We start from the raw sequence: 24,726 nt of genomic DNA, 5'->3' as shown, positions 1-24,726 counted from the left end.
ACGTAGTTAATGAAGTTTAACAAAAAGGGCAGAACTTACCTGGTGATGCTGAATCTTCCTGTCTCACACTGTGACAGGAAGAGGTAGTCAAGGGGCAGGCTGGAATCAGACTCGCTGCGGCTTTCCTTAGTGGTGTTGGTGTCAGCAGTGAGGTCATGAGTGGAGAACAGACCATCATCAGCGTTCCTGGATGTGTGTGTTGAGACAGCAGGGGAGGGCTGCTGGGAGGACGGGGTCTGTGACAAGCTATCCACTGAATCTGAAATAAATTAAATGAAAATTAAGTTGGGTTGCTTTCAGACCAAAGTCAGATATTGCCAAACAGATGCACTGATCACAATTTTTATGATTTCAGGCTATAAAGAAGAAGTATACCTTAATCAGCTCAAGCATGTTTCAGGTGCCTGAAGGTTTTAGGAAACTGAATGTTAACTGTTACTTGGATACAACTCTCAGTTCCCTGAAAGATGATTTTCTCAAGACTAGCATGAACTCAATGTGGCTGCAACAAAACATCTGAAATTGTTACACAGTTTGGTGAGCATACTAGGCTGAAGACTTAATGCAATGAAGTGTGTCAGTACTTAATGGCGACTTAATATCAATGGATTGAACACAAAATATTGTATTATGCTAATTTGATTAAATGTAACTAAAATATATGATGTACTTATTGTTCATATAAATCTCATGATCACAATTCCAAATTACTAAGTAAGTAATGAAATACGTTTTGGCTGTTCCAATACTCTAGGAAAAGACTGTATTCGGCACAACAAACAACAATAATATGTGAATATTAGAATGATTATTCATGTTGTTCCAACAGAGTAACATTCAATTAGGATTTGCTTAACTGAAAGTACTGTACTACTAATAAAAGTGTTCTCTGGAAACACTTTTTTTTTTCTCAAAGGAATGTCCTATTATCGTTTTCTTCTCCAAAGGCAATGGCAAAGTAGACCCCCGTGAACTCTCAATAATGAAGCATGAACCAAGAGGACACAAGCACATAAGGAACTGCATTTGAAACTAAAAACAGGAGGCAGTTTTACCAAAAAAACGTGGGAGTCTGTAACAAGCTGCCTAGCCATGTTAGCGCAGCCTGACTTCTTTCAAGAAAGATTGTGAGGTTTTCAGATCAATTACTAGCAACCAAATGAAGAAGAGGAGAGGCTATCTGGCTGTCATTTGTAAACATTTATGTTTTAAATAGTTTTTATTAGTTTAATTTAATTTCTTACATAAAAAATACAATTAGTCCACTCCAGAAGGTTAAATCTGATTTGTTTTAGATAGTCCCACTCCTTCTGACACACAATTTACTAGATGCAAAAACAGGCCATTATGTCCCCTGAGATACAGTATACACCCTTTAGGGGCTGCTTCCTGAGATGTGCACTACAAAGTGAAATTTCTAAGACTTGCCACCAGAGGGAACAGTACTGACAGCTGTTTTCTCGCATGTTTCTAGTATCTCTGGTACACTTGACAGCTTTCTCTGAAGTTGTTCTTAGGCGAGGGGAACTTCAATGTCAACAAGATCTATTTCAAGGCATAAAATTAACACTTCAAAAAGAATAAAAATAATTTTCCGAATCATCAGGATTAACTTTATTGAAAGCCTGCAATTATTATGCTTTTTTAAGGAACTGTATGAAACTGGCACGCATTAAAGTTCTGACACACTTGATTGCCAACACCATAATCCCTCTCAACAACACTGCCAAGTACATCAAAAAGCCATTTGTTTCATGTTAGTCATTAAAGCTCAAGATGATGGTAGAAAAAAAAAACAATTGCAGTGTATTGTATCTTTTTACAGGTGTGAAAACAGGTTACTATAAAAAATCAAAATAAGGACAGATGTAACTCTGTTATTACAAATCTTATCATATGGACATGCAAGTGCAAGGAGTTGTGCAAATTTCAAAATCATTACTGATATATGTAAACAATAAAAATAATGTAAATGTTATGGTATAAAAATTAAAAGGAGCTTTTTTAGAATAAATATTGTAATACTGTGTAATACTGAGTTTTTGCAAACCTTAATATATAAGTTCAAACCTGAAAAAGGAGAAAACATTTGTTTTCACATTTGAGTGACTGATCTATTTCCTTTTTTGGAAGTAAACAGATAAATAATACAATTCTAACAAATGATCAAACAAACCATGAAAAGAGTAGCCAAACAAACAGCAATAGTACTACTACTAATGATGATGCAAGAAAATATTTGAATTACCAATATTTATTTTTCCAAGCATAAAAAGACAGCAGTGAAATATTTAACGAATACTTAAGTTCTGGACAGGTTTAAATCCCTCAGTCCATTAAAGCTCTCCCTTTGGTCAGGAGGGACTTGAACCATGATGTTATCTAACATTTGCTGCACTGAGTGTTTCCCTCAGCTTTAGCTCACTGGAGCACTGAGGCAGAAACTCTTATTTGATGGAGCATAAGATCTCATGGGGGAGAAGAGAGGCTGTCCCCATTGGAAAAGACAAGCTGCTTCTCTTTACAATGAAGGACATAACAGTTAATATTGCCAGACGCCCACTGTATGAAATCTGGACAGGACTGTCTGGGAGTCATTTCTCTTTTCTATAATATTGCAAACAAATTATATAACAACATTATGCTTTAAATATACACATGCAATTTGGCTGTTATCTTTTACAATCCGCCTCAAACTTTTCTGCTTTTTTCCTAAATATTAAATCATGTTTTATACAAATTTGCTAACTGAACTCTTGGATTAATAACCCACTGCAAGATAGCTTTTTTTTAATCCTTAAAGGTTGTAAATATATGTGCGAGTTAAAAAAAGCTGTTGTTAGGACTTTGTAAAGCTATGAGCGGAAAAATGAAAAGAAAGACCGTAATACATGTGAACTGAAAAAAAGTGCTCATCAATCTTTCATGCCTTTCTCCTGTGCCTGCAGTCTGTTAATAATGAACACTGATTCTATTGCAGTGCTTGGATTCTCTAAGAAATGGGGTTAATCCATAGGATGGCAAGCTTCAGAACTGAATGTAGCCTCAGGGTTAGTTAAAAGGGTTTTTACCAGTCAGTGCTTAAACACAGAAACCTCCTCCCCACAGTTGTCTTAGCTCACAGGGTTTTCTTAGATTTATTGTAGACTGCCCCCTCCAAAGATGCATTAGCACTAGTTTGGTCTCATGTTTTCTGATTGTCATCACAACGTGTTGGACAAGACAATTGGGGCAGATTGCCACAATTACTGCAGATAATATACTGTATTTATAGTACAATCTAGCTAAATGCTATGTTAAGCACTTTAAGCTGAGTGACTCAGAATGTGTAAATCATATGACAGTTCTATAAAATGTTTCAGAGCAGGTGACGGGGGAAGTGCTGATTGGATTTTGAATCTCACTTAAGGCTTCCTACATTGTACACGTGACTACTGTAGTTGCTTTTACTCCCACTTCTTAGCTATAGCAGTGCTTAATATTTTGAAACAAAGAAAAATGCTTTCTCATACAGTTAATGGAGTTAATATTCAAAGTTACTTTCAAGCATACATTCTGCATATACAGTACAGTATACAATATATATGTTTACAAATAAAATAGCTGTCACAACCTTACAGAAATTATAGGGAAGCAGGTGGAGTATGAGAGAGTGAAAATAAAAATGCTTTAAATATGTCACTTTTAGCACTGTACAGCAATAATTTGATAATGATAACAATAAAAATACACAGACTATTATTGCAATATGAAAATAGCCAAATCTGCAGACATATGTGGCCAATGGATCTGATATTGATCAGTATTTTTCCCACAAATACTGAGATTGTAGTTCGTCTGTATGGATATCACAAGCTAGATCTCCTAGCTTGCAAAGCTACTCTAAAGCTTGATTGTGGAAACACATTTTTGTAAAACATTTTAAATGTATACCAACAGTGAAAGAGGTGTAATACACAGAATCCAATGTTAAACAACTGTACAGGGTAATACAATTTATTGGACTCCTAACTGCCTCTTTTATCTTTTGCTGGTACAGTATATACTATGGACATATTTGAATTGCAGTATATTACATTCATATTCATTATAGTAAAGATGAAGGATGCAATTTACTAGTTGAATACAAGAAAGAACCCCCCTCCCCTTAAATGCAGACTGAACTAAATTAAATGCTTTATTGCACCTATATATTTATCAAGATTTCTCTTTAATTTTGCTTTTCTGTGCACTGTAAGCTGCGTGTATAAGAGGTAGTGGTTCAACTGAAAAAAAAAAGTCAAACCACTGTAGCTGTTTAAACATGCACCACAAAAACACTGTCATGAATAAAGTCAGCACAGAGAGTAAGACAACTGTAAAGCGTGACACTAATACGAGCCTAATATTTTTTTAGACTGAGGTGATATTAAATACTTTGTAAAAAGTAACTGTAGGGAAATACCTCTTATATGAACAATGTAATCATTCATACAAAGAAAAAATGAAGGATGCAATCAGCAATTTGAAAGCTTCTAAGGAAAACGTAACGTTTGTGAATCAATATGACACATAAATGTCATGTTATGTCTTGTGTCATATCTCCACCATCTGGTCAGTATCAATCATATCATTGTAAAATGAACCAGACAGCAGTCTGAGACAACGACCATAGTTGAAAGTGCAATGAAGTAAACAGCCACTTTATCTCGGCAGTTATTGTTGTCAGTTTTAGTCGTTGCAGAAGGGCAGTTCATTTGATGGGGAAACCACTTGCAAATTCTCACTTCAACATATATATATGACACACAACATCTTTGATAATGGTTATCGAAGCTCTCCCAACTGTTTTAAAAATGTTTAAAAACAGTTAAAAACTACTGATTAGTGATTAGTAATAGAGGAAAAAAGTATATAGAAGAGGAAAAGTGGAAAAGCAGATGTCATTGTGTTCCTTATAGTTTTCAGCATTCCTGAAGCATCTTAACAATACACTAACTAGGAAAATGAGCATAAAAAAATATATTATACACACATTGCTGAAAATCCATTTTAGGAAATGGAGTTTGGCATTATTGAATCTTGACCGGACACCTTTCTAATTGCTGTTACTATAGTAGAATAGAATAGAGATTCTAATATTACTGCTTGTTTGCAAAGACACAACTGCATTCCTTACAGTAATCATACATTTTTTACAAATACATTTATTTGCTAATGTGTTGATCATTTTTGCAACTGTAAATTCTAAAGCCAACCATTGACAAGAAAGATATGGAGATCAGCTCGATACCTTAAAATATCTCCAATTCACCACTGTTCAAAAAGAAAAGACATATTCCTGTTACTATGATAAGTCTTTGTACAGTATAAAGCAGTGTCTCCTGTTCTTAGTCTTAAATACACTTTGATGCCTGGCTTTATATGTACTGTACTTTGTAACTAATTCTCTATTTACTGGCCTTTAAGATAATTCCTACACTCTCTGTTCTACATAAACTGCAACCTTTTTAACAAAATGATGCAACACAATGGGCCCCTAGCCCAACCCTTTTAGAAATAACGGTGGTTTAGAATTGCATAAGAGCCATTAGAAAATGAGCTTGTGGGCTGAAGTGTGAATCAGTTACAGCTCATATGTATGATTAATCTTTGGATGGCTACTGTTAGGAGATTTTCAAAGGACATCAGGGAGGAGCAAAAAGTAAAAATAAAAAGAAACAGTCACACAAAAAATGCTAGACCCGATGACCCACAAAGAAACATGGAAAAATGTGTTTGACAAGACGAGACAGGAAGAAACAAAGGAATTCAAGTAAAAGCTAGTGAATGTGAAATTATTGTAATGTCAGTGTGGCAAAGGATTGATTACATGCTCTCTCAAGGAAAATTGATCATCGCTACACAAAGAAAATACTGAACTGGTTGTCACGAGACAAGAATTGTGAACAAAGGCTATTTAGTTGCAATAATGAAATCAATTAATTTTCAGTAACCGGCTGGATGAGGATAGCCAGTGTCAGATGTTTGTGGGCAAATCTTGGAGAGACCTTCATCCAATACTTGATATTGGATAATGATAGAAAAAGACAGAACAGAACCTGATAATAATGGCAGTTTAAACTGGATAAAAATGCTATCTGTAACTGACAATACGGATGCTACACTAAATCTATCTAAGCTGTCTTTTATGTGTAAATCGATGTGAAATACTGTATTTTCGTCCAAATGTAATTGTATTTTTCAAAGCCTGAAGAAAAAGACATGTACTATTGTATGTTATCTGTAAAATATGCCATTTTACATGATCAGTATTTAAAATGTAATTCATTTTTTTACATTTTGTTGAGTACATTGATAAATTATTATTTTTTTCTTCCATGCACCTAATCCAATACTAATGATGCAGTGCCCAACAGATCAAAGAGAGGAAACGGTGGGGAATGCCTTTTAAACAAAGATGCGTTGCTAAGAAACATTTACATCAAATGAAAATGACAGGATTTTTAACGCTTTCATTTTTTATATATAACAGACCCTTAAGGAAAATGTCTGTAATGTTAGCTTCGAGACTGGATATATGTTTTTGCAGGGGAAATCCCTTTGAAAATGTCTCTTCAAAGTAAAGTCAGGGGAATTCCCACATAAATTCTCCATAAGATAGATGGATACAAAAAACAAAAAGACCAAAGAAGGTACCAACGTAAAAAAAAATGTAAATATGACATGAATGTCTGACATTAAAAATACAACCAGATTAACAGAATTACAGAGTTAATCTGAGTAAACATAACTTTGAGGCTATGTTTAAGAGCAACGTCTGTCTGATTTTGTTGTCTAGCAACAAGGATATGGTGCTCAGCGAGTAAACCACAAAATAAATGTGCATGCTGCGATATGATTTGTTTACTATAAACAGTTGGTACTTTAGGGCTAGGCAGGTTGAACACCGGTGCAGATGGGGAATACCAAAATACAAAGTGAGAGTAAAAACTGTTATATTTACTGTAGATGTGTACTACCAGAGGCAAATACCACTTTCATTCCAACAAATCTGTTCTAGCATCTGTGCTAGAAAAGCAGATAAACAGCTTATCATATTTAAATGTTATACCACTTTAAAAAAGTCTTTTAGAAATGTTTATTTTTCTTGCTTTGTTATTTCCTGACTCTGAGACCAGCAGCACTGGCAGGGCATATCTGAAGATGTGTTGCAATTTTAAGAATATAGAGGTCCACCCTCACTGTCCCCAAAATAAAGTACAGCAGCCTTTGTTTTGTCAAAGCTCTGCATTCAAAATAATCTGCAGAATCTTGTAGTGATATCAATTTAGAGCAAAGACAAAGTTTATAGAGCCACCATACATTTCTGTGTTTTCCTCATTAAATGTGTATTAGAATATTTTTGCGATATATGGGAAAGACCCATATCAAAAGATGTTTTATCTATGTTAGTAGTAAAGTAAGGTAACCCTTGGAAGGGTTATCGCATAGTTTCCATGTGTATAACTGCAATCATTAAGTGGCTGGGATAATGCATATATACAGTAAAGTAATGTATGTATTGTGTATATAGGAAAATGTGAGTATATGTATTGTTGAATGGCTATGACTGTAGTTAGTTTTTAATGTGTATTTATTTTATGTTGAGTGTTATTTGTTTTTTTTTAATTATGTATGGTAATGCCAAAGACAAACATGTACTCTTCTGGATGGACAATAAAGTTATACATATTTTATATTTAAGCAGATGATGTTTAAAGCACTAGATAGAGTGGAAAAGAGAAAGAGGTGGGGAGAGGAGAACTAAGCCTACATTTACCCACAATGCTACAGTAAAAGTATGTAGTATGTTCTCTTTTCTTGCGTAAACGTTTGGTGGGAAAGGACAGCATACAGCATCAAACCACTTAAAATTAATTCTGCTTATATTGTATTTATTAAGCAGCTAATTCACCCCCTTGTACATTGCATGTCTCAGAATCACATGGCTCTTACGTGTATTTTAATTAATTGAATCAGTTTTCCTTTTCATTTTTGAAACTGCTATGGTACATTCCCCACAGATTAAAATCTCCCAGGTTATTTATAACTGGTTATTTTTTCTGAGTAATGTAGATTCAAACAGGATTTTTATCCTCTGTCTGGTCAAACTGATATGAACCAAAATACTTCACTATAAGGATTTTAGTAAACTATTGCAAAGCAATTGCATATGCACTAGTTTTCCTGAACTCAGTTTAATGTAAAACTATGAAGCAACATTTAGTTTTTCAGCACTTGTTTTTGTGCTACTGTATATTATTAATATAGTCATATCGATTTTAAAGTTAGTGTAAACATACAAATGTATGCAATCTACATAAATACTATAGTATATATGTATATACAGTACAGTGCCTTACAAAAGTATTCAGACCCTTCCTATAGTGTCCCATTTTGTGAAATTACAAAATGTTGCATACACATTTCTTAAAAACTGATGGTTTATTCTAAATGTGAACGCTCAACCTGAAGACTTCTAAAGGAAAGATAAATATCAGTGATAAAAAATAAATTAATTAAATTTAAAAAATAATCAAGATAAAATAATTTTGTGAAAGTTTCTGTAAAAAAAAAGAGAAAAAATGCTTATTGTGGAAATATTCAGACCTGTTAACTGAATGTTTTATGGAAGCACCCTTGGCAGCAATTACATGTCCACACACAGGTTTTTATGCACAGGTCTCTTGAGTAGGCCTGTTGCAAAGTTGCCCTTTCTCATTGGCAGATTTGCTCAAGATCTCTGAGGTTGCTTGGGAATTGCTTATGGAAATTAGTTTTCATGTCTATTCACAGATTTGCAGGAGGCACCATTGGCAGCTATTACAGCCAGAAATGTTTTTGGTAAGACTCTACTATATCAACTCTGCTTAGTTAACTGGGTTAATGTTTGCCCATTGTTCTTGGCAGATGTGATCAAGATCTCTCAAGTTACTCAGGGTTTGCTTATTGTCAACTATTTTCAAGTCAACAAATTATAATTATGATTCAAAATAGTATTCTGACTGGGTCTCTCAAAGACATTCACTTTCCTATTCTGAAGACTTTGTTATCCAACTAAAAGGGGAATTTCTGTCCCAGTTTTAGGTCTAAAGCCCGTTTTCCATAGTTCTTTGCTATTACTTTGCTCCATCTATGTTCCCATCAGTCTTGACAAGCTTCCAAGTCCCTGCTGATAACGAAACATAAGTATAACATAATGCTACCACTACCAGTAGGGTAGTACTTGACAGTAGGGATGGTGTTGACTGACTGAGGCACTGTGATAGGCTTGTGCCAGATGTAATGTTTGCATGTAGACCAAAAAGCTCCATTGTTGTATTGCTGCTGCAAAGCCCTTTGCCACACATTTGCAGTATCACTTACTGTACTGTAGGTACTTAGCTCCAAATTCCAGACAGTGACAAGGATATTGTTGACCTGTAGACTTTTTTTTTACCATTGGCTTCACAGTGGCATCATTTATCACTTTTCTCCATGCCCAGCTGCCTGTTTGGAGAGATAGCCTGATCTACTCTAGGTAGTGCCTGGGTGGTTTCAAATTCTTAATGATTGACCTCACTGTGCTCAAAGAGAGATGAAGTCTTTGAAATCTTTTTATACTCTTCTCCTGATCTGTACCTTCATGAACTCTATCTTTGCATTGTTTTGAAAACTCCTCAGTCTTCATGGTTGAATCTGAAGGACCTTACAGAGATAGATGCATTTAATCAGAAATCTGGTGATTACATTACTATTGCACATAGAGACCATTCAACTAATTGTGTGAATCATGAAGTTAACTTTGTGCACCTACAATACATTAATTTAGACTTGGCTCAGGTTTTGAATAGCTATGCAATGAAGACTTTTTAATTTTTCTTTCATATTATCTACAGTATTTAATCATTTAGTTCTTTCCTCTTGTTTTATTTTGCTTTGAATGTGTGGAGAAGGCTTTGTATGTAAAAAATATTAATTGTTTAATTAATTGTTTAAGAGTCATGACTTTAAGCTTTAAAGCAGCACAATGTGAAAACTGCATAAGGGTCAGATTGCTTTTGCAAAGTATTTAATTTTATATACTGTATGCATTGTTTGCTGTAATGGCAGCTTAGTTATTCTTCAGTTGAGTTAATACAAGTTTACAACAAGTGATACAACTCAAACAACTTAACCACATTCTAATTAAAGTAACAAATGTGTAAGAAACATTAACTATGACTCCATATCTTTAAATTGTTTGCTGAGCACTGAAGTTTGCCTTGCCTATGCTCAGCAGAATACCTTCAGATTCAGCTTGCTTTGTATTTTCCTATGTGCTACCTTGCAAACCTTAACCTTGTTGTGAATAAATATTGAAGAATGCTAAACTTACTAGATTGAAAAGGTAAAGAAAACTTACTTAAAGGACTAATTTTGAAAGACAATATCACATAGAATACAGTCATTATTGTGGATAAGAAACAACCTTTTAAACACAAAGTTTAGTAAGTTTTTATAAGTTTTCAAACATGTAAATTTCCTTTTTCTTCAAAATAAATGAAGTTTGCAAACCCCATTAGCTTTGAAGGTAATGCACACACAGATGATCAATTTTAGGCAAAGGTTATTGATCTGAGTTGAAAACTTGCCCTTGATTAGCTTCCATTGAATATTGGAGTCTATTTCCTTACCTGCTCTTTCATCCAGGGGTCCAAAGTGACATATCTGACTGATATTGTGCACCCAGTTGTTCATCTCCTCCTCAGTCTTAGCCACCAGGTAAAATACTCGAAAGGAGGTTTTCACCACAAATACATGGTGGTTCTGAAACTCCCTCTTGACCACCCTCACTTCAGAGTGGATCTGCACCTCACATTCATTCAGATTTATCACTCGGATGGGCTTCTTGGAGGTCTTGGTCCTGTAGTATTCCAGAACATCTGGGTTGCCACTCATTCGGCCCCTGCGCAGCACAAACCATCTTTTTCTCCAAGCCTAATAAACATACAGAAACATAAAGGGAGTCAGGAGAGGACTTTTAAATCCTCAGGTCACTTTCTGTCTGATTTATTCTGATCAGCACCTTGAGATGGACAAATTATTCCATGATCTGTCTGTAGAAATACCAAAACTATCTCACCCCTTATTGGATTCTGAAGATGAAGATGCGTTCTAAGTTAGTAAGACAGCCGCTTGAGCAATGATTTCGAACTTGTTACTTTAAGAGTTGCTGTTAGTATCTCCTCTGATCCCTCATACGCTCTGCATGAAGAATATCAACTGATGCCTTCAAACAGATGTTTTACAGTCACTCAATGCAGACTTAGCAAAATGGGGAATTCCATTATCCCACATTCAATCAAACTACTTAATCAATAAAGGAGTATTGGTTATAAGCAAGTGGTTTTGTGCAAAATGAAGCGGTAATTTGTAATTGTGTGGGCTTAGAATGATTGTGTGGATTTCTGTAAGAAGGATGTGTAATTACTATGTACTGCATGGTTTGATGTCTTTTATGTACTGTTATATTTATTTTTAATGTGTATTTGTACTGTTTATACATTTGTGTAAGTCTCTGTGTGTGTGAAACACAGCTGCTTGGATGCAAAACAAACCTCTAAGAAATTGGACAATAATATATTATCATATCGTAGATAGTTAGCCTAAGCAGCATATTGCAGTAACTAATATTATTGTAATTTTAATTAGATCAGCTTCATAGAACACATACAGTTCATTAGGACTTCCATAAGGCACATTCTAAAAACAAACATCATATTGATATTTCCAAATATTGCAGGGTTTCATGCAGGGTGTAAAATGTGCTCAATATTTCTGTCTCTAATCACAAAATTCTTTTTGCAAATGAGAGTGAAGCAGAAATGCAACTGCCAATTCAGAAATGCAATGTTAATCCTGAAACAACTACATACAGGCTTTCATAGCTGGCATACACTGCTGTGAATAATTTCTGTGCAATCATTCTTTGTATCTCAATATGATTTTCCAGAGATGTTTTCTTAGAGATGATAAATACCCCATATTTGTATTAATTTTAGGAGAGAATTGTATATTTTTCTCATATAGATACTGCATATATCAACATAACATATATTTATAAAAATGTAAGCACAACATACAGTAGCAGCTTTTTTTTTCTGGGACAACTGTTTTGTTTTGTAATAGTAAAAATGTATAACAGTGCTAAAAGATGTTGGTAACTTGTTTCAGAATAGTTGCAGAAACGAGTTTCTTCACTGAACCATACTTACAGTACTATTGAAATTATTTTTCTTGCATCTCCCCATACATCAATAAATAGCATTTTCTGTGATTTTCTATTTTTTGGTCATAACTTAAATGCCAGCCTAAGAAACGTGGGCAGTTACACCCAATTTCCAACTTAAAATGTTTGTTACTGAATATACTTGTAAAAAAATGAAAAAATATAAGTAATATTTTATCAACTCACTCTTTTCTGTTAGTGATTCATGATAATAATAAAAATAACAACCTAGTAGCATGTGGACTGTGGAGAAAGGGCTACATCAGTTTTTAACTTTTCAAACTTTTAAGCTTGAGTTAGTGAATCTTTTAATAATTATTGCCTTGAATTCCTCCTTCTAAGGGAAAGATGGCAGTGGTAGTGGTGGTAGAGGTTTATGTACAATCTAACAGTAACGATATCCTCATCACAAATGTTCAAAAACCTTGTTATGAAACAGTCAAGATGTCTCTGAGACTTTAACAAATTCTCTATATTGAATTACTCTGGATCCAGTTCTGCTATTGCTGGTTGATATGCCAACAAGATTTTGCTTGCGACAAGCACCGCCACCAGACTAGCTAAGTAAATTGCTTGTACCTCAAATTCAAACAGAACCACCTCTTTTTATTTTTGGTAGGCTTGTTGTGGGGAACTTCATCGCATTTCCCAGAAGCGTTGAAAGGGGGAAGTTAATTCTACACAACAGAAGCCATGTCTGAAACCAGCTAGGTTTTTATGTGAGCAATTTGTCTTCTGAAAAACAGTCAAGTAAAGTTACTATCCATGTTTTAATGTTGTTTTGCTTTGTTTTTTTTTGCTGTTTTTCACCCTCATTTTCTGCATAATGCAAAATATATGCATAAAGTAATATATAATTATTTAATAGTAATGATTTAATTTAGGGCTGCACAGTGGCACAGTCATGCTGTCATGCAGTGCTGGGGCTCTGGGTTCAATCTGAGTGTTTGTATGTTCTCCCCATGATCGCATTGGTTTCTGAATACTTGTGCAAGGACAATAATTTAAAAAAATTGGCAATGCAAGTGCCTCTCAAACAGCCTGAAAAGGGTAAGAATTAAAACATTATATAGATGATGTGAGAAAGCAATGCAAATACGGTACTATATTTGTATATATTCCATGTTCACAGTAATTGAAATTAGCAGTCTGAGAAATAAAATCTTCAGAAGATGGGAGCACATCAAGGAGGAGATGGCAGAGTTGTACTATAGAAGGAGACATGAATATTAGCAAGAAGAGATAAAATAACAAAACAATAAAATAATTATAATAAAATTATGAAATCATGAAAAGAGAAGAGAAGAGCCAAAGTGAAGGTGTAGAGAGAGAACGGTAAGGGACCTAGTACAGAAACGTGTTGGACACCAGTAGGGTTAGTGAAAGGAGCAGAGACTTAACACATGTTCTATCGGTTATGTAAGAGGAGAACCAGCTACGAACAGGGAAGCCTGTTGTGGGCAGAAAGGCGAGGAGTGGGCAAGGTGTGTGGACAGAGAGATGAGAGTGAGTGGTAAGAGCAGAGATGAGAGAGAAGGTAGAATTGCCTGCATTATGTTCGGGAAATAGGTGGAAAATGGGACACTACAAAAGAAGCAAAGATAAAGAGAGATATAGTGGAAGTTGCAATGCATGATTTCAAAGGAAGCCAGTGGAAAAGGAAAAGATGGGAAAGAGAGGAAATGAAACAATGATCTGAATAGTCAAGAGGGATAACAGAGTATTGTGGTGATGGTGGTGGTGATGGGGGATGTGATGGAGGGATGGGGAAACAGTACCTATAGAGGTTAAGATTCAGATAACAGTCACTATTGTGCAGAAAGGGACAAGCTGAACAGATGCAGAAGAGGAAATAACTACGCTGAGGAATTACTGTTGTAAATGTGAATGTTCAAGCCACCTGGTATGAACACTATAGAGGGAGAGGGGACTGAAGGAGAGAGAAACTCTAATTCACCTAAAGAATATATAAGAGGACCAGGGTGGTGGTAGAGAATTATCCAATACATGGTTGCAGGGGAGCCACAGCCTGTCCCAGCAAGCAATGGGCGCAAGCCTGGTTCTATCCTAGATGGAAAGCCAGTCCATCGCAGGGCACACACAGATACAAACATGCACACACTCACACCAGAGGCAATTTTCCCTGAAGTCAATTAACCTACCAGTATACTTTTGAGAGGAAACCAGAGCACCTGACAGAAATCCACATGGACATGGTGAGAACATACTGTACTATATAAACTCCTCCTGATAGCACCCCAAAAATTAAATCCAGGGCCCCAGGTCTGTGAGGTAGCTACTACTGAAAATTACTGTACCACTGTGCCACAACGATAAGAAGACAAGAAGTTTAATTTACTTTGAGAGTGTGGAACTGACAGTGTGGTAAAAGAGAGAGAAAGACAGGACAGGCGAGAGGGAAGCCAGGAGGGAGAATTCAGCAGTCCAGTGACATCACCCTGTCCACTGAGATGTAGTGTAGGCAGAGAAGAAGGCTCCTGGGTTGGCACACTTGTCTAGGAAGATTTCAGGTTTCAGTGAGAGCAAAGAAATCCAGAGCAAGATAGGAAGCAAAATTGGATATGAAGCCAGCTTTAACTGGCAGCTCCATAGCACACCTGAAATGATAAAAGGCAAAAATGTTGGAAATGAGGGAAGTGGTAAAGGAATCAGGTTGGAGAGATTGAACTAAAAAGAGAACATAAAAATGGGAGAAAAGGAATTGTGTATATAGAATGTAAAGAAATATTTATTTTTTGAAATTATTCCCTTATTTTTATCCTAGCCATCTGGTTCACTTTAAAAAGGAAATATTGCATAACCTTCAAAGTCTTGTCACTCTGCATCTTACGATTGTGCTTTAGCTTTTTGTATCGGTAAATATCTGTAAATTTTGGTTACATTTTCTCACTCTACTGACATTAATTTATTTCAGGTTAAGGTTTCAGTCAATGCAGCTTATCTGTTTACATTAAATTAAAAAATGTGACATTTATTACTGACTGGTCTTCCAACCTAGAAATGTTATCAGTTCACTGGAATGTTTGTTTTTTAAAATATAACAAGCTAACATACAAAAGCATTAACAGAACAGACATTTACAAAACATACAATTGTTAACTAGTGTCTGTGAACGTGCTAAAGGCAGCTGTTTTAATATTTAGTACCTAAAAATCAACTTTCTGAGTACACTTGATGACAGGAACATCAAAGACTTTTTAAAGCATAAAAATAAACAGGAAGTGAGGTAAACTATATTTTACATCAACCATATCACCATTACATCAACCAAATCACCATACCACTTTTTTACTTATTTTTGCAGACAGCAAATAGCAAGATGACTAACAGGCAATACTGTTCTATGTATCATCAATGGGTATTCATTTACTTTAGTTTTCATACACTATGGCTGTATTTTAAAGAAACATAGCCTTAACGCAATCCTCATGTTAATTTACATGAGGTGAGAGTTCACTGAACTCCATTTTTTTAGAATACATACTGTATTTAGCGTTTGTATTTTCCTGGTTGTTTTATTCTGATGTGTGCTGTGTTGGTTGCTAACTTACTTACAGGTGTTGTAAATACATGAATGCCAATAAACTATTTTAGCAAATGATTTATGAATCATTTGAATGTTAGGGATGGAGAACCAAATTAAAAATGCAGAAGATATTTTGATTATTTGTGTGTTGAGATCTTATCAGAAAAAATGTGGACATTTTATTGATTCTTCTTTTTATTATACACCTCCAAATTGTTATCACTGTTCTTTTTTAAAAAATGTCTCTCTGGTAGTAACTCCTGCATCTGCTCAGGAAAGAATGAGACATATGGACTTACTCCTCCAATATGCCTCCCTGGAGCCATTTGTCATTTGATATGCTGTAAGCCCCTCAGTTCTTGATAGGAGAGTTGTCATTAATTGGAGAAGCAATTCATCTCTCACTGGATGTCTCAGAAGTAACTGTTTTGCAGAAAGTCAAGACCATCCTGTCTGCTAATGCTGATCCTACTCTTGTGGCACTTCAATAATTCTGTCCCAGTCAAAGTCAACTAGTAACTATTTTTTACTTCTGTTTTTACTATTAAAATAAATATTTTTTACTCCTAATTGTGATACAGAATGTGCATTTTTCTGGTGCCTGGACAATAGTATGTGTGTAGGTAAATATCTATTACAAAAGTAACTATTGAACTATTTTAGCAATATTGAATGTGGCTATTGTAGCAATAATAAAATAACCAAAGAGTTCCAGCATGAATATCATAGGTTTAGTGTTTAGAAAGAAGTTGTCAACAACTGCCAATATGATCATGAGAAAATAACGTGACTGTCTTTTGCTTCTGCCCTACCAAATGCATAGCAGCCTAGAAATGGCACTCTTCCTGAGTGGGATATTTTACATAAATTATTCTAGGAATAGGGACAGGGTATTTAAACTGTGACAACAAAGACTTTATAAAAATTATCTGCATCCACTACAACTCTTTTATCTTACCATAAATGTGAAAAATTGTTCCTATCACATTATTGCTACTTGGCCTTGTCAGCACTCATGCACTTTAAATAGTTTTGCAACATGCAGCAAAATTACATGAACTCCTTATTAACTGAAAAAAACCCACAACCCTTCCTCTTTTGTGTTGACAACATCAATACTAAAGACCCTATCACAATGTACCATATGTCTTAACAAAACATGTTGCCACCTAGAGTACTATTTCCAAATAAATATCAATTACATCTGGAGAGGTGGCAAGTTAATAAAATAACCCATTCACTGTTTCATGAATATATTATATTTGTAGGTGGGTGGAGGGGATGCAATATTGAGAAAATATAAACTGAAGTGCTCGACTTATCTGTAGCTGCTATTCTGAAATACTGAAAGACAATAATGGATTTTAAATTTGGAAAAATCTGCATGTAAACTGTCATATCTAGAGTTTCTAGCACTCTCATAACATTGATCCGTTCAGAAGGCATCATTTGACTGAAAATAACACAACAACAAAGTTAGCTGCACTTGATTTTTGTCTTTTTAAATTCAAATGTGGTGGCCAACTGTGATATATTGTAAGCCTCTTTAAGAAGCATTAATCTGTGTGTCGTTCTTTTCAACAAAATGCAGAAATGTAAAAGAAATATAAATATGCAAGTTAAAGGGCACTTTCTTTTCCTGTTGTTCAGAAAAGTAGTTTTCCCAAAATTAGAGAGGATCCTTCGATCCAAAGTTAAATCTCTGGGTTTGTCAACCATGAATCAAATTACAGTAAATAAAATTCCATTACTTATTTTATTTTAATTAACACCTGTGCTTATGGTTTGTACGTCATTTCATTAATAAAGGGAAGCAATTTTAATTCAGTTTCAGAAGTGTGAATTAAAGGCCAACCAAAGTAGCTCTATGTTCCTGTGTTCTGATGAATTTGGTGTTCTTTGTTTTCTGAGGCTTCTCCCTATGGGTGGGTTTTTAGGTCTACCACCTGTGCAAGCTGACCTTTTCACAGATGTTGAGGTCTGATTATGACACTGAAGAAATGAATCATTTACCATTAATGTCCATCTGTCTGATGGACTAATGTAGTATTTTAAAAGCCCCCTGCTACGGGCTTTTAAAATATTATGGGGGTAACTGGATGGATATAAATACTGCTTTTCATGATAACAGCTACTATATATTGTAATTTTTTATTGGTAAAAATAATTGTCCATCTCCGTAGTTTCTGGTAGTCTCTTGTGGATTATTATAGGTGTATTTATGGTTTGAATGTAACTTATACCTTCCAAACAGGTACTAATAAAATGAAATGACGAATAAAGAGAACAAAAACAAAGTACTAGCTTGAAGAATCCAGACATTTGACAGATCTGAGTTTTCTTTAAATGTACAGCAACAGTAGATTCTTCCTAGATAATCAGAACATTTATAATTCAGGACATGAAAATAAAAATATTTTAAGGATTCCAATATAGTTACCAGAGTATGTGTTGGAGCACAAATATAGCCCTGAGATTGCTACAAGTCAAATTTAAGATAAAATATCACATCACATGTCAATAAGACTATAAATAGTGTCGCGTACTGTGCAACAAGTAATACAGTATATATAGAAAATGGAAGTTTATTGCTTCACACATACTGTGTTAATAAACGTCAAAACTGTGGCATACTTAAAAGAAATTGTATTATCCTGAAATTATAATGATCACATTATCTCAAATGTACTGTAAATTCATTATTAATTCTGCACTACTGACACATAAAAGTATTTTTTTCTTAAAATCATTTTTGAGCTCCTAGAAAAAGAATAGCAAAACAGTTTAGTTTCTGGGTCCCAAGACTGAGAGCTGGGATGTATTGTATATTTAGTCAATGTCCAAGTATAGAATCTGAGCAATCCCTCTTACAAGTTACAAGGTACAATGATGTCACCCAGAATACCTGAATTCTGTACATATTATATATTACAATAAACCTAGGACAATAAGAAGTATACAGATCAATAATACTTTACAGAAACCTTTAGATTTTGATCAATCCTAACATACAGTGTTTTAAAAATGCAAACCTCTTGTGATGCTAAGCAATCCAACCTACAAAACTCATGGAAAGTTGATCACTTCACATTAAAGATATATTGCAAAACATGCTTGCATATAAGCAGAATGTTTTGTATGTTTTTTCTATAATATATTTAACATTTATGTTCAAATAGCTTTCTCATCTACAGTATGTACTGCTAAGAGATAAATGTTACTTGTAGACCACAATGACTTCCCATTAAGCTATTTGGTCATTGCTTCAGATGCAGTACAGATGATTTGAACCTGTACTGCCTAAAACAGAAACACAGTTGAAGCATTATTGTTTGAAGGAAAAATATGTAGTTTTGCTTTTAAGGGTTAAAAGCTCTGGCACAAATTGTAGCTTTCTGTTTTTAGATAAAGGAATAGAAATCTTATTTTCTATTTTTGCTTTAAGAACCTTTGATACAACCTTATACGGATGTTTAATGTCTTTAGCAAAGTGAAAAGCAAATGTGTACAGTATGTGTGGGAGTGGGAGAGTGAAGGGTATTAAAAATTGAAAATGAGAAAATATGAAACCTCTGTTGTTACAGATTGTCTTGGAACCTCTGACAATATGCAGTGAAATCTAGCCAGCGATGTTATTAAATCCTTTAGATAACCACTTTAAGTTCTTTCAAGATGATACATTCTCATAACAAAAAAAACTGTTGGACCATTTTTAATACAATTCTAAGCATGTAGTGGGAAACTTTGGAAAATCCATTTAAAAGGAACAGCACTGCTGAACTGCATATGAGAGAATGAAGAAAGAAATATTTTAATTTCTGTCTTTAATCATTGACATTATATCAGCGCACCAATAAAGCAAAATATAGATGACATTGTCCTATAAATGTTTTTTTACATAAAAGCAGTTATCTAACAGTATTTTGCATTCGATTTTGGCATTTAATATCCTTTCCAAAACTGTTTTGTTTCCTGTGAAACAAATGTGTTTTCACAGGAATACTGTATATTGTAGTTTTACAGATCACTTGTTGTAGAAAATAGTCACCAAAAGGAAATGCCTGACAGCGATAACTTTTGTTATTTTTAACTGTACTAGGAGGAGGCCTTGAAAACTAGAAACAAGGCTTGTCTGATGGCACGCATGTTGTATATCAAAAGAAAGAATAACCGTTCTCTATGGGGAGGATGTTTTTTATTTTTTTTGTAATTTACTTTTTCAGCAGAAACAGTTTTCAGACTGGCATGTTCTGAACTGCATAGCTTCCTTTTTTCAGGACAGGTGGTCAATATCTAAGCCACAGCAACTAAGGAACAAACAGTTCTGAGTTGAACTGTTTTTAGGAGTTCCCTATGATTTACTGGAAATTACAACCCACAGCACAAAATAACACATCCCTTTAACTGTTACAAAGTTGGGGCCATGAGGAATGCTAATAAGTATAACAAATGGATATGCCTTAATTGTATTTTGCATGACAAATACACACAGGGAATAAACTGTTGTGCCTAGTCAAAGTACAACCTTAAAGAGTAAAGAGTTTTAGTAACAGCATAACAATCCATCTTTATTTTCTATCAGTAACAGGACTCTATATAGATAACTGTACAAAAACTCAAACGAGCAAAATATTGTTGTACGGCAAATTCGGTGGGTATCCAGCTTCTCTGAAAATATAACCATATTATGTTGGCCATGAGAGTAGTAATTATTTTTTGTAATATACAGTATGCATCAGTTTAGGACACACCCATATTTTAGATCCATCCTTGGTGGAAAAAAAAATATCATTAAATGAATGCAGGCGTACAGTATGACCACTAACCTCTACATATAAGCAGAAATCAATCGAAGGATCCATGACAGTGCATACAGTCATGTTTATATCCAGTATTGAAAGTTGTAGAGTTGAGAAAGAGCGATGAGGGATTGTAACCACAACCAACCAACTATATTTAAGTAGAATAGACTGACATGCAGTTAAGGTGCAGTGTGACTGCTGGTTCTTTGAATGCAAAAAGTTGTATTTGTTATTTTTGTTATTCACATTCAAAACAAAGCAGCTATGGTGAATGCTAACATGGGATGGCACACAGAACTGAAATCCTGTCACTGCAAACAGGTGATAACCCTATGTCTTTGGACAGTTTGAAATACGTACAGTAAATCTGTAGCCAGAAATGAAATACTTTCATACTTTCATTACACTCTTAGAAATGCGACTACATTTTAGAAAGAACAGCTTCTAACTAATGTTATTATGAAATATGTACCTTAGGTAAATCTGACTGAATTTAATGTACAGAGTATAGTGCCTCTCATAACAGTTCTTAACATTCCTTAACTGCTATTCCAGCAACATACAGTATAGGGAACATTGCATTATTGTGGAGTGACAAATTGAAAACAGTCTTTTGGGAGACATAAACAACAGTCTTTGATTACAGTTTAATATACAGTTACTGGTACATTTTTTTGTTTTACACTTAGACTTTTTATTTATTTCAAATAACAGTTCAAGGTTTAGTAGTGGAGCTACTATATTTTAAAATATCCACACCTTTATTCATGCAAATATGGCCAACATGGTAGTAAGCCTTGCACAGTTAATAAGTCAAAGCAAATCTTTTTGACTTTTCAATAGACATAATAAAGTTTTAAACTAAGTGACACAGGCATAGAGAAATCGTTTTCAATTGACTGATTCTCATTTTATAGAATCTGCAACTGTAAGCCAAGGGAAGAAAATCTGTAGTGCATTTGAAAATGTCAGTTCCTTTTCCATGTAAGAAGAAGAGAGGGCCTGGAAATTGTTTTATGGCATTTTTATATACCATCTGTCTTGCTGCTTACAGTTGTAAATCTATCAATTACCTATTAAAAGTAAGTTACTACTGTGGCTACTAAACAGGTTACATCACCTCTACAAACCACAGTTTTATAAATGGTTATCATGATTATTACACACCTTGGAACTATCAAATTCGGACTGCATAAAAATATGACCGTGGGAGAATTCAGACCATCTAAATGTGGGATGATGTACTGTATTTATACCCACACATTGTACATTTACAAAATCACAATGTTCTTATGGCACACGTGCTTGTTGATTACATCATTAACCTCAAAATACCCTAAAGCCTGACTACCATGATCTGGCTATTCCATAAATAGTTATGGGACTATTTCAGATTGATACAACCTTATTTTACCCTACAGAGCTTTGAACATTTTCATGCGGGTGTGTACCACATGCTTCCGCAAATATAAGCCATGTTAAACACAAATGATAGTCATGCTGAACTGATGTAGCATCCTCTGTTGTGTTCTGTCATTGACCATGGGTGTGTGATTCCCCATTGTCCTATTTTTGTAGGCAGTGAAACAAAATTCATTGTTCCATGGAACACAATTCTCACAATACATTTATTTGAGCAGTCCAACTAACTTTATATGCACTATAAACTTGTACCAAAGTTAAAGAGGTTAAAAATATAGATAAGCTTGAGTACATTTCTAGATACAATATTATGATAGTGTTCTTTAAATTCATTATTCTGTTTAAATAACTAAGACGCTGACTCTTGCAGGAAAGGTGTTTATTTCCTTTAATTACACCTACAGTACGTGCAAAGTTTAACACTGATTTTAAGAGATGTGTTTTGCAATTTATTCGGCAATCATAAAATTCTTCAAAGTTACTGCATTTGTCTTCTTTCAGCTGCATATACTGTACAACTAAGAACTGAAGGACCTTCTTTACACAAAGGACTGTGAAGTATGGAACAAGTTACCCATCCATGTTGTTGAACCTGAAACCCTAACTTCTGTCAAGAAATGGTGGACGAGATCCTTCAATCAAACAGGCTAGCAAACAGACTAGATGGGTCAATTAGCCTCTTTTTGTTTGTAACCTTTCTTATAATCTTATGTTCTTAGTAAAGAAAGAATACACTTAGTGCACACTCAGTAGACGGCAAGTTAAGAAACCATAAATCATTAAATAGTGTCTGCAATTCAACACTTAATTTAGAATAAGGAATGGAAAAGCAGATAACATTTACACACAAAAAATAATTGATTTCGATTTCTGGATTCTTTCCTTATACCGTTTCTCTGTGTTAGTTATCAGATTGTATCTGATATTCTTTGACCCTTTCACTGTGAATCTGAGAACTCTGGTGTACTGCCTACACACTCTATCAAAGTTAAGACATTATCTAAGTTAAGAAGACATTTGTTGAATAGATGTTTATATAAGCACTTAAAATATTAAACTGATTTAATAAGGATTAAAATAAATCACAGCATAAACAATATCAATGCAGAATTCTGACATGATTTCTTATTTTATAATGTTGTACTCCTTTTGAATACTGAAGCATCATACACTGATTTAATAGAAAATGCATTTTAATTTATGACAGAGAATAATCTTAGATGATGTACAGGGTAGTAGCTGGTGACTGAATTCTTTGTGAGACAAAAAATGTTCTTCACTGCAATTAAATATGAATCATTCATAGAGAATGAAGTCTGAACCAAAAGGAATCCTGCATTTAAGTAGCAAACCAACTTGAGTTGGTGATTCTGGTCAATTTTGCAATTTAAAATGTTTTTCCAAACGTTTGGCAGTGTTTTGGTATGAAAAAAGGGAATGTAAGTGACATGATCCACAAGCTAAACTGTGAAGAGAAAGGCAAACCGTGCAATGAATCATCTTTATAGATATCTTAGATGTCCTCAGGAAGCCTGCAGCTTGCACTCTGCCTTAGAATCCACCCACAAAAAAGGAAAGAAGTCTGAAATTTGGCTTCAAAGTTTTTTTTTCTAGGTCTACATCAGTTTCCCTAACTTATAGAAGGATAGCAAATGAACCTTCATTGCATTACCTTGACACTATTTAACAAAATACTATTTTTCAGGATTTTATCCCTGTGAATTGTACTATTTACACTATTACTCTTTAGTAATAGAGGTATTTTTTTATTATACAGGTAATGGATAACTGTATTATCCCTTTTTCCCATACAAAATAAACAAAGAAAATAAATGACATGAATTAAAAAAGATCAATATTTACTCAACATTTATAAAATGAATATTTGTACTGTTCAAAGTTAGGCTTTTAACAATTTGCTGTCAACATTGATACAATATTTTATAATGTCTATATACAGTAAGTGAGAAACAATGTTTAAAATCCCTTTAATGATACAGTTCATTTACTGTACTGGTCTTTTTTACACAACAGCATTGTCTTCTACCAACATATAAAACTGTTACTCCTGATAATATTTAAATACCCATGTTCAGAGAATGATTTGCATGCTTATTGGCAGTGTCTGTAATCATCTGAGTAATGGCTGTTAGCATGTTCCTTTAAATGTCAACATTGTTCATCCAGTACCTTGCTTGTTCTTTGAATGTGTATTACTAGTAAACAACAGATAACGCAGGCAGCTAAGTTTTAATGACAACAGAAAAAAACTGCCAAAGGATTATCTCCAAACCCTGGCCTTCAAAACAAAAACATCTTTGAAAATCTATTTCAGAGAAAGACAGAGGAATCCTTGAGAAATCATTCTGACAAATTTGATCTTGGAAAATAATAAAAAGCTTCTACTTCAATCACTATAAGCAAGAAAAAAAAACAGTGGTAACAAATTATATTTTTGTTTCATGTTTGTCTCAGTTGTATCTGAAAAAATACAGCAGGAATTAAACAAGTGGAATTTAGAAGAAATTTGCAAAACCAAATAATCCTCTTGCAGCAAGAAGTAGTAGCGAGAGGGTTATTGCAAGATACAATCTACATAAGCATCTACATAAACCCCCAGTGAAATGAACACAATCTGTCCATTTTAATGGTTCTCAGGGTTGCCATTCTCTTTAATCGCTTGA

General features: G+C 34.4%; 1 protein-coding gene across 2 annotated transcripts in view; it reads right to left on the bottom strand.

The window, feature by feature from the left end:
• gab3 (GRB2 associated binding protein 3) overlaps nt 1-24,726 on the bottom strand; it is a 45,173-nt gene that overhangs the window by 16,548 nt on the left and 3,899 nt on the right. Inside the window, exons 1-3 of one of the 2 annotated variants that reach the window (XM_015351279.2) lie at nt 14,631-14,812; nt 10,677-10,980; nt 40-259 (exon numbers count right to left, since the gene is read on the bottom strand). In XM_015351279.2, coding sequence (XP_015206765.1) covers nt 40-259; nt 10,677-10,941 — 485 coding nt within the window. In that variant the 5' untranslated portion in view covers nt 10,942-10,980; nt 14,631-14,812. Of the gene's footprint in view, nt 1-39; nt 260-10,676; nt 10,981-14,630; nt 14,813-24,726 lie in introns of those variants that run through there. The other variant, XM_006632811.3, reaches the window with a different exon arrangement.

This window comes from Lepisosteus oculatus, chromosome 8 (genome assembly GCF_040954835.1).
Source record: "Lepisosteus oculatus isolate fLepOcu1 chromosome 8, fLepOcu1.hap2, whole genome shotgun sequence".
Classification (NCBI taxonomy): Eukaryota; Metazoa; Chordata; class Actinopteri; order Semionotiformes; family Lepisosteidae; genus Lepisosteus; species Lepisosteus oculatus.
Note: the sequence above shows the minus strand (reverse complement) of the source record. Positions and strands in the feature narration are given on the sequence as shown.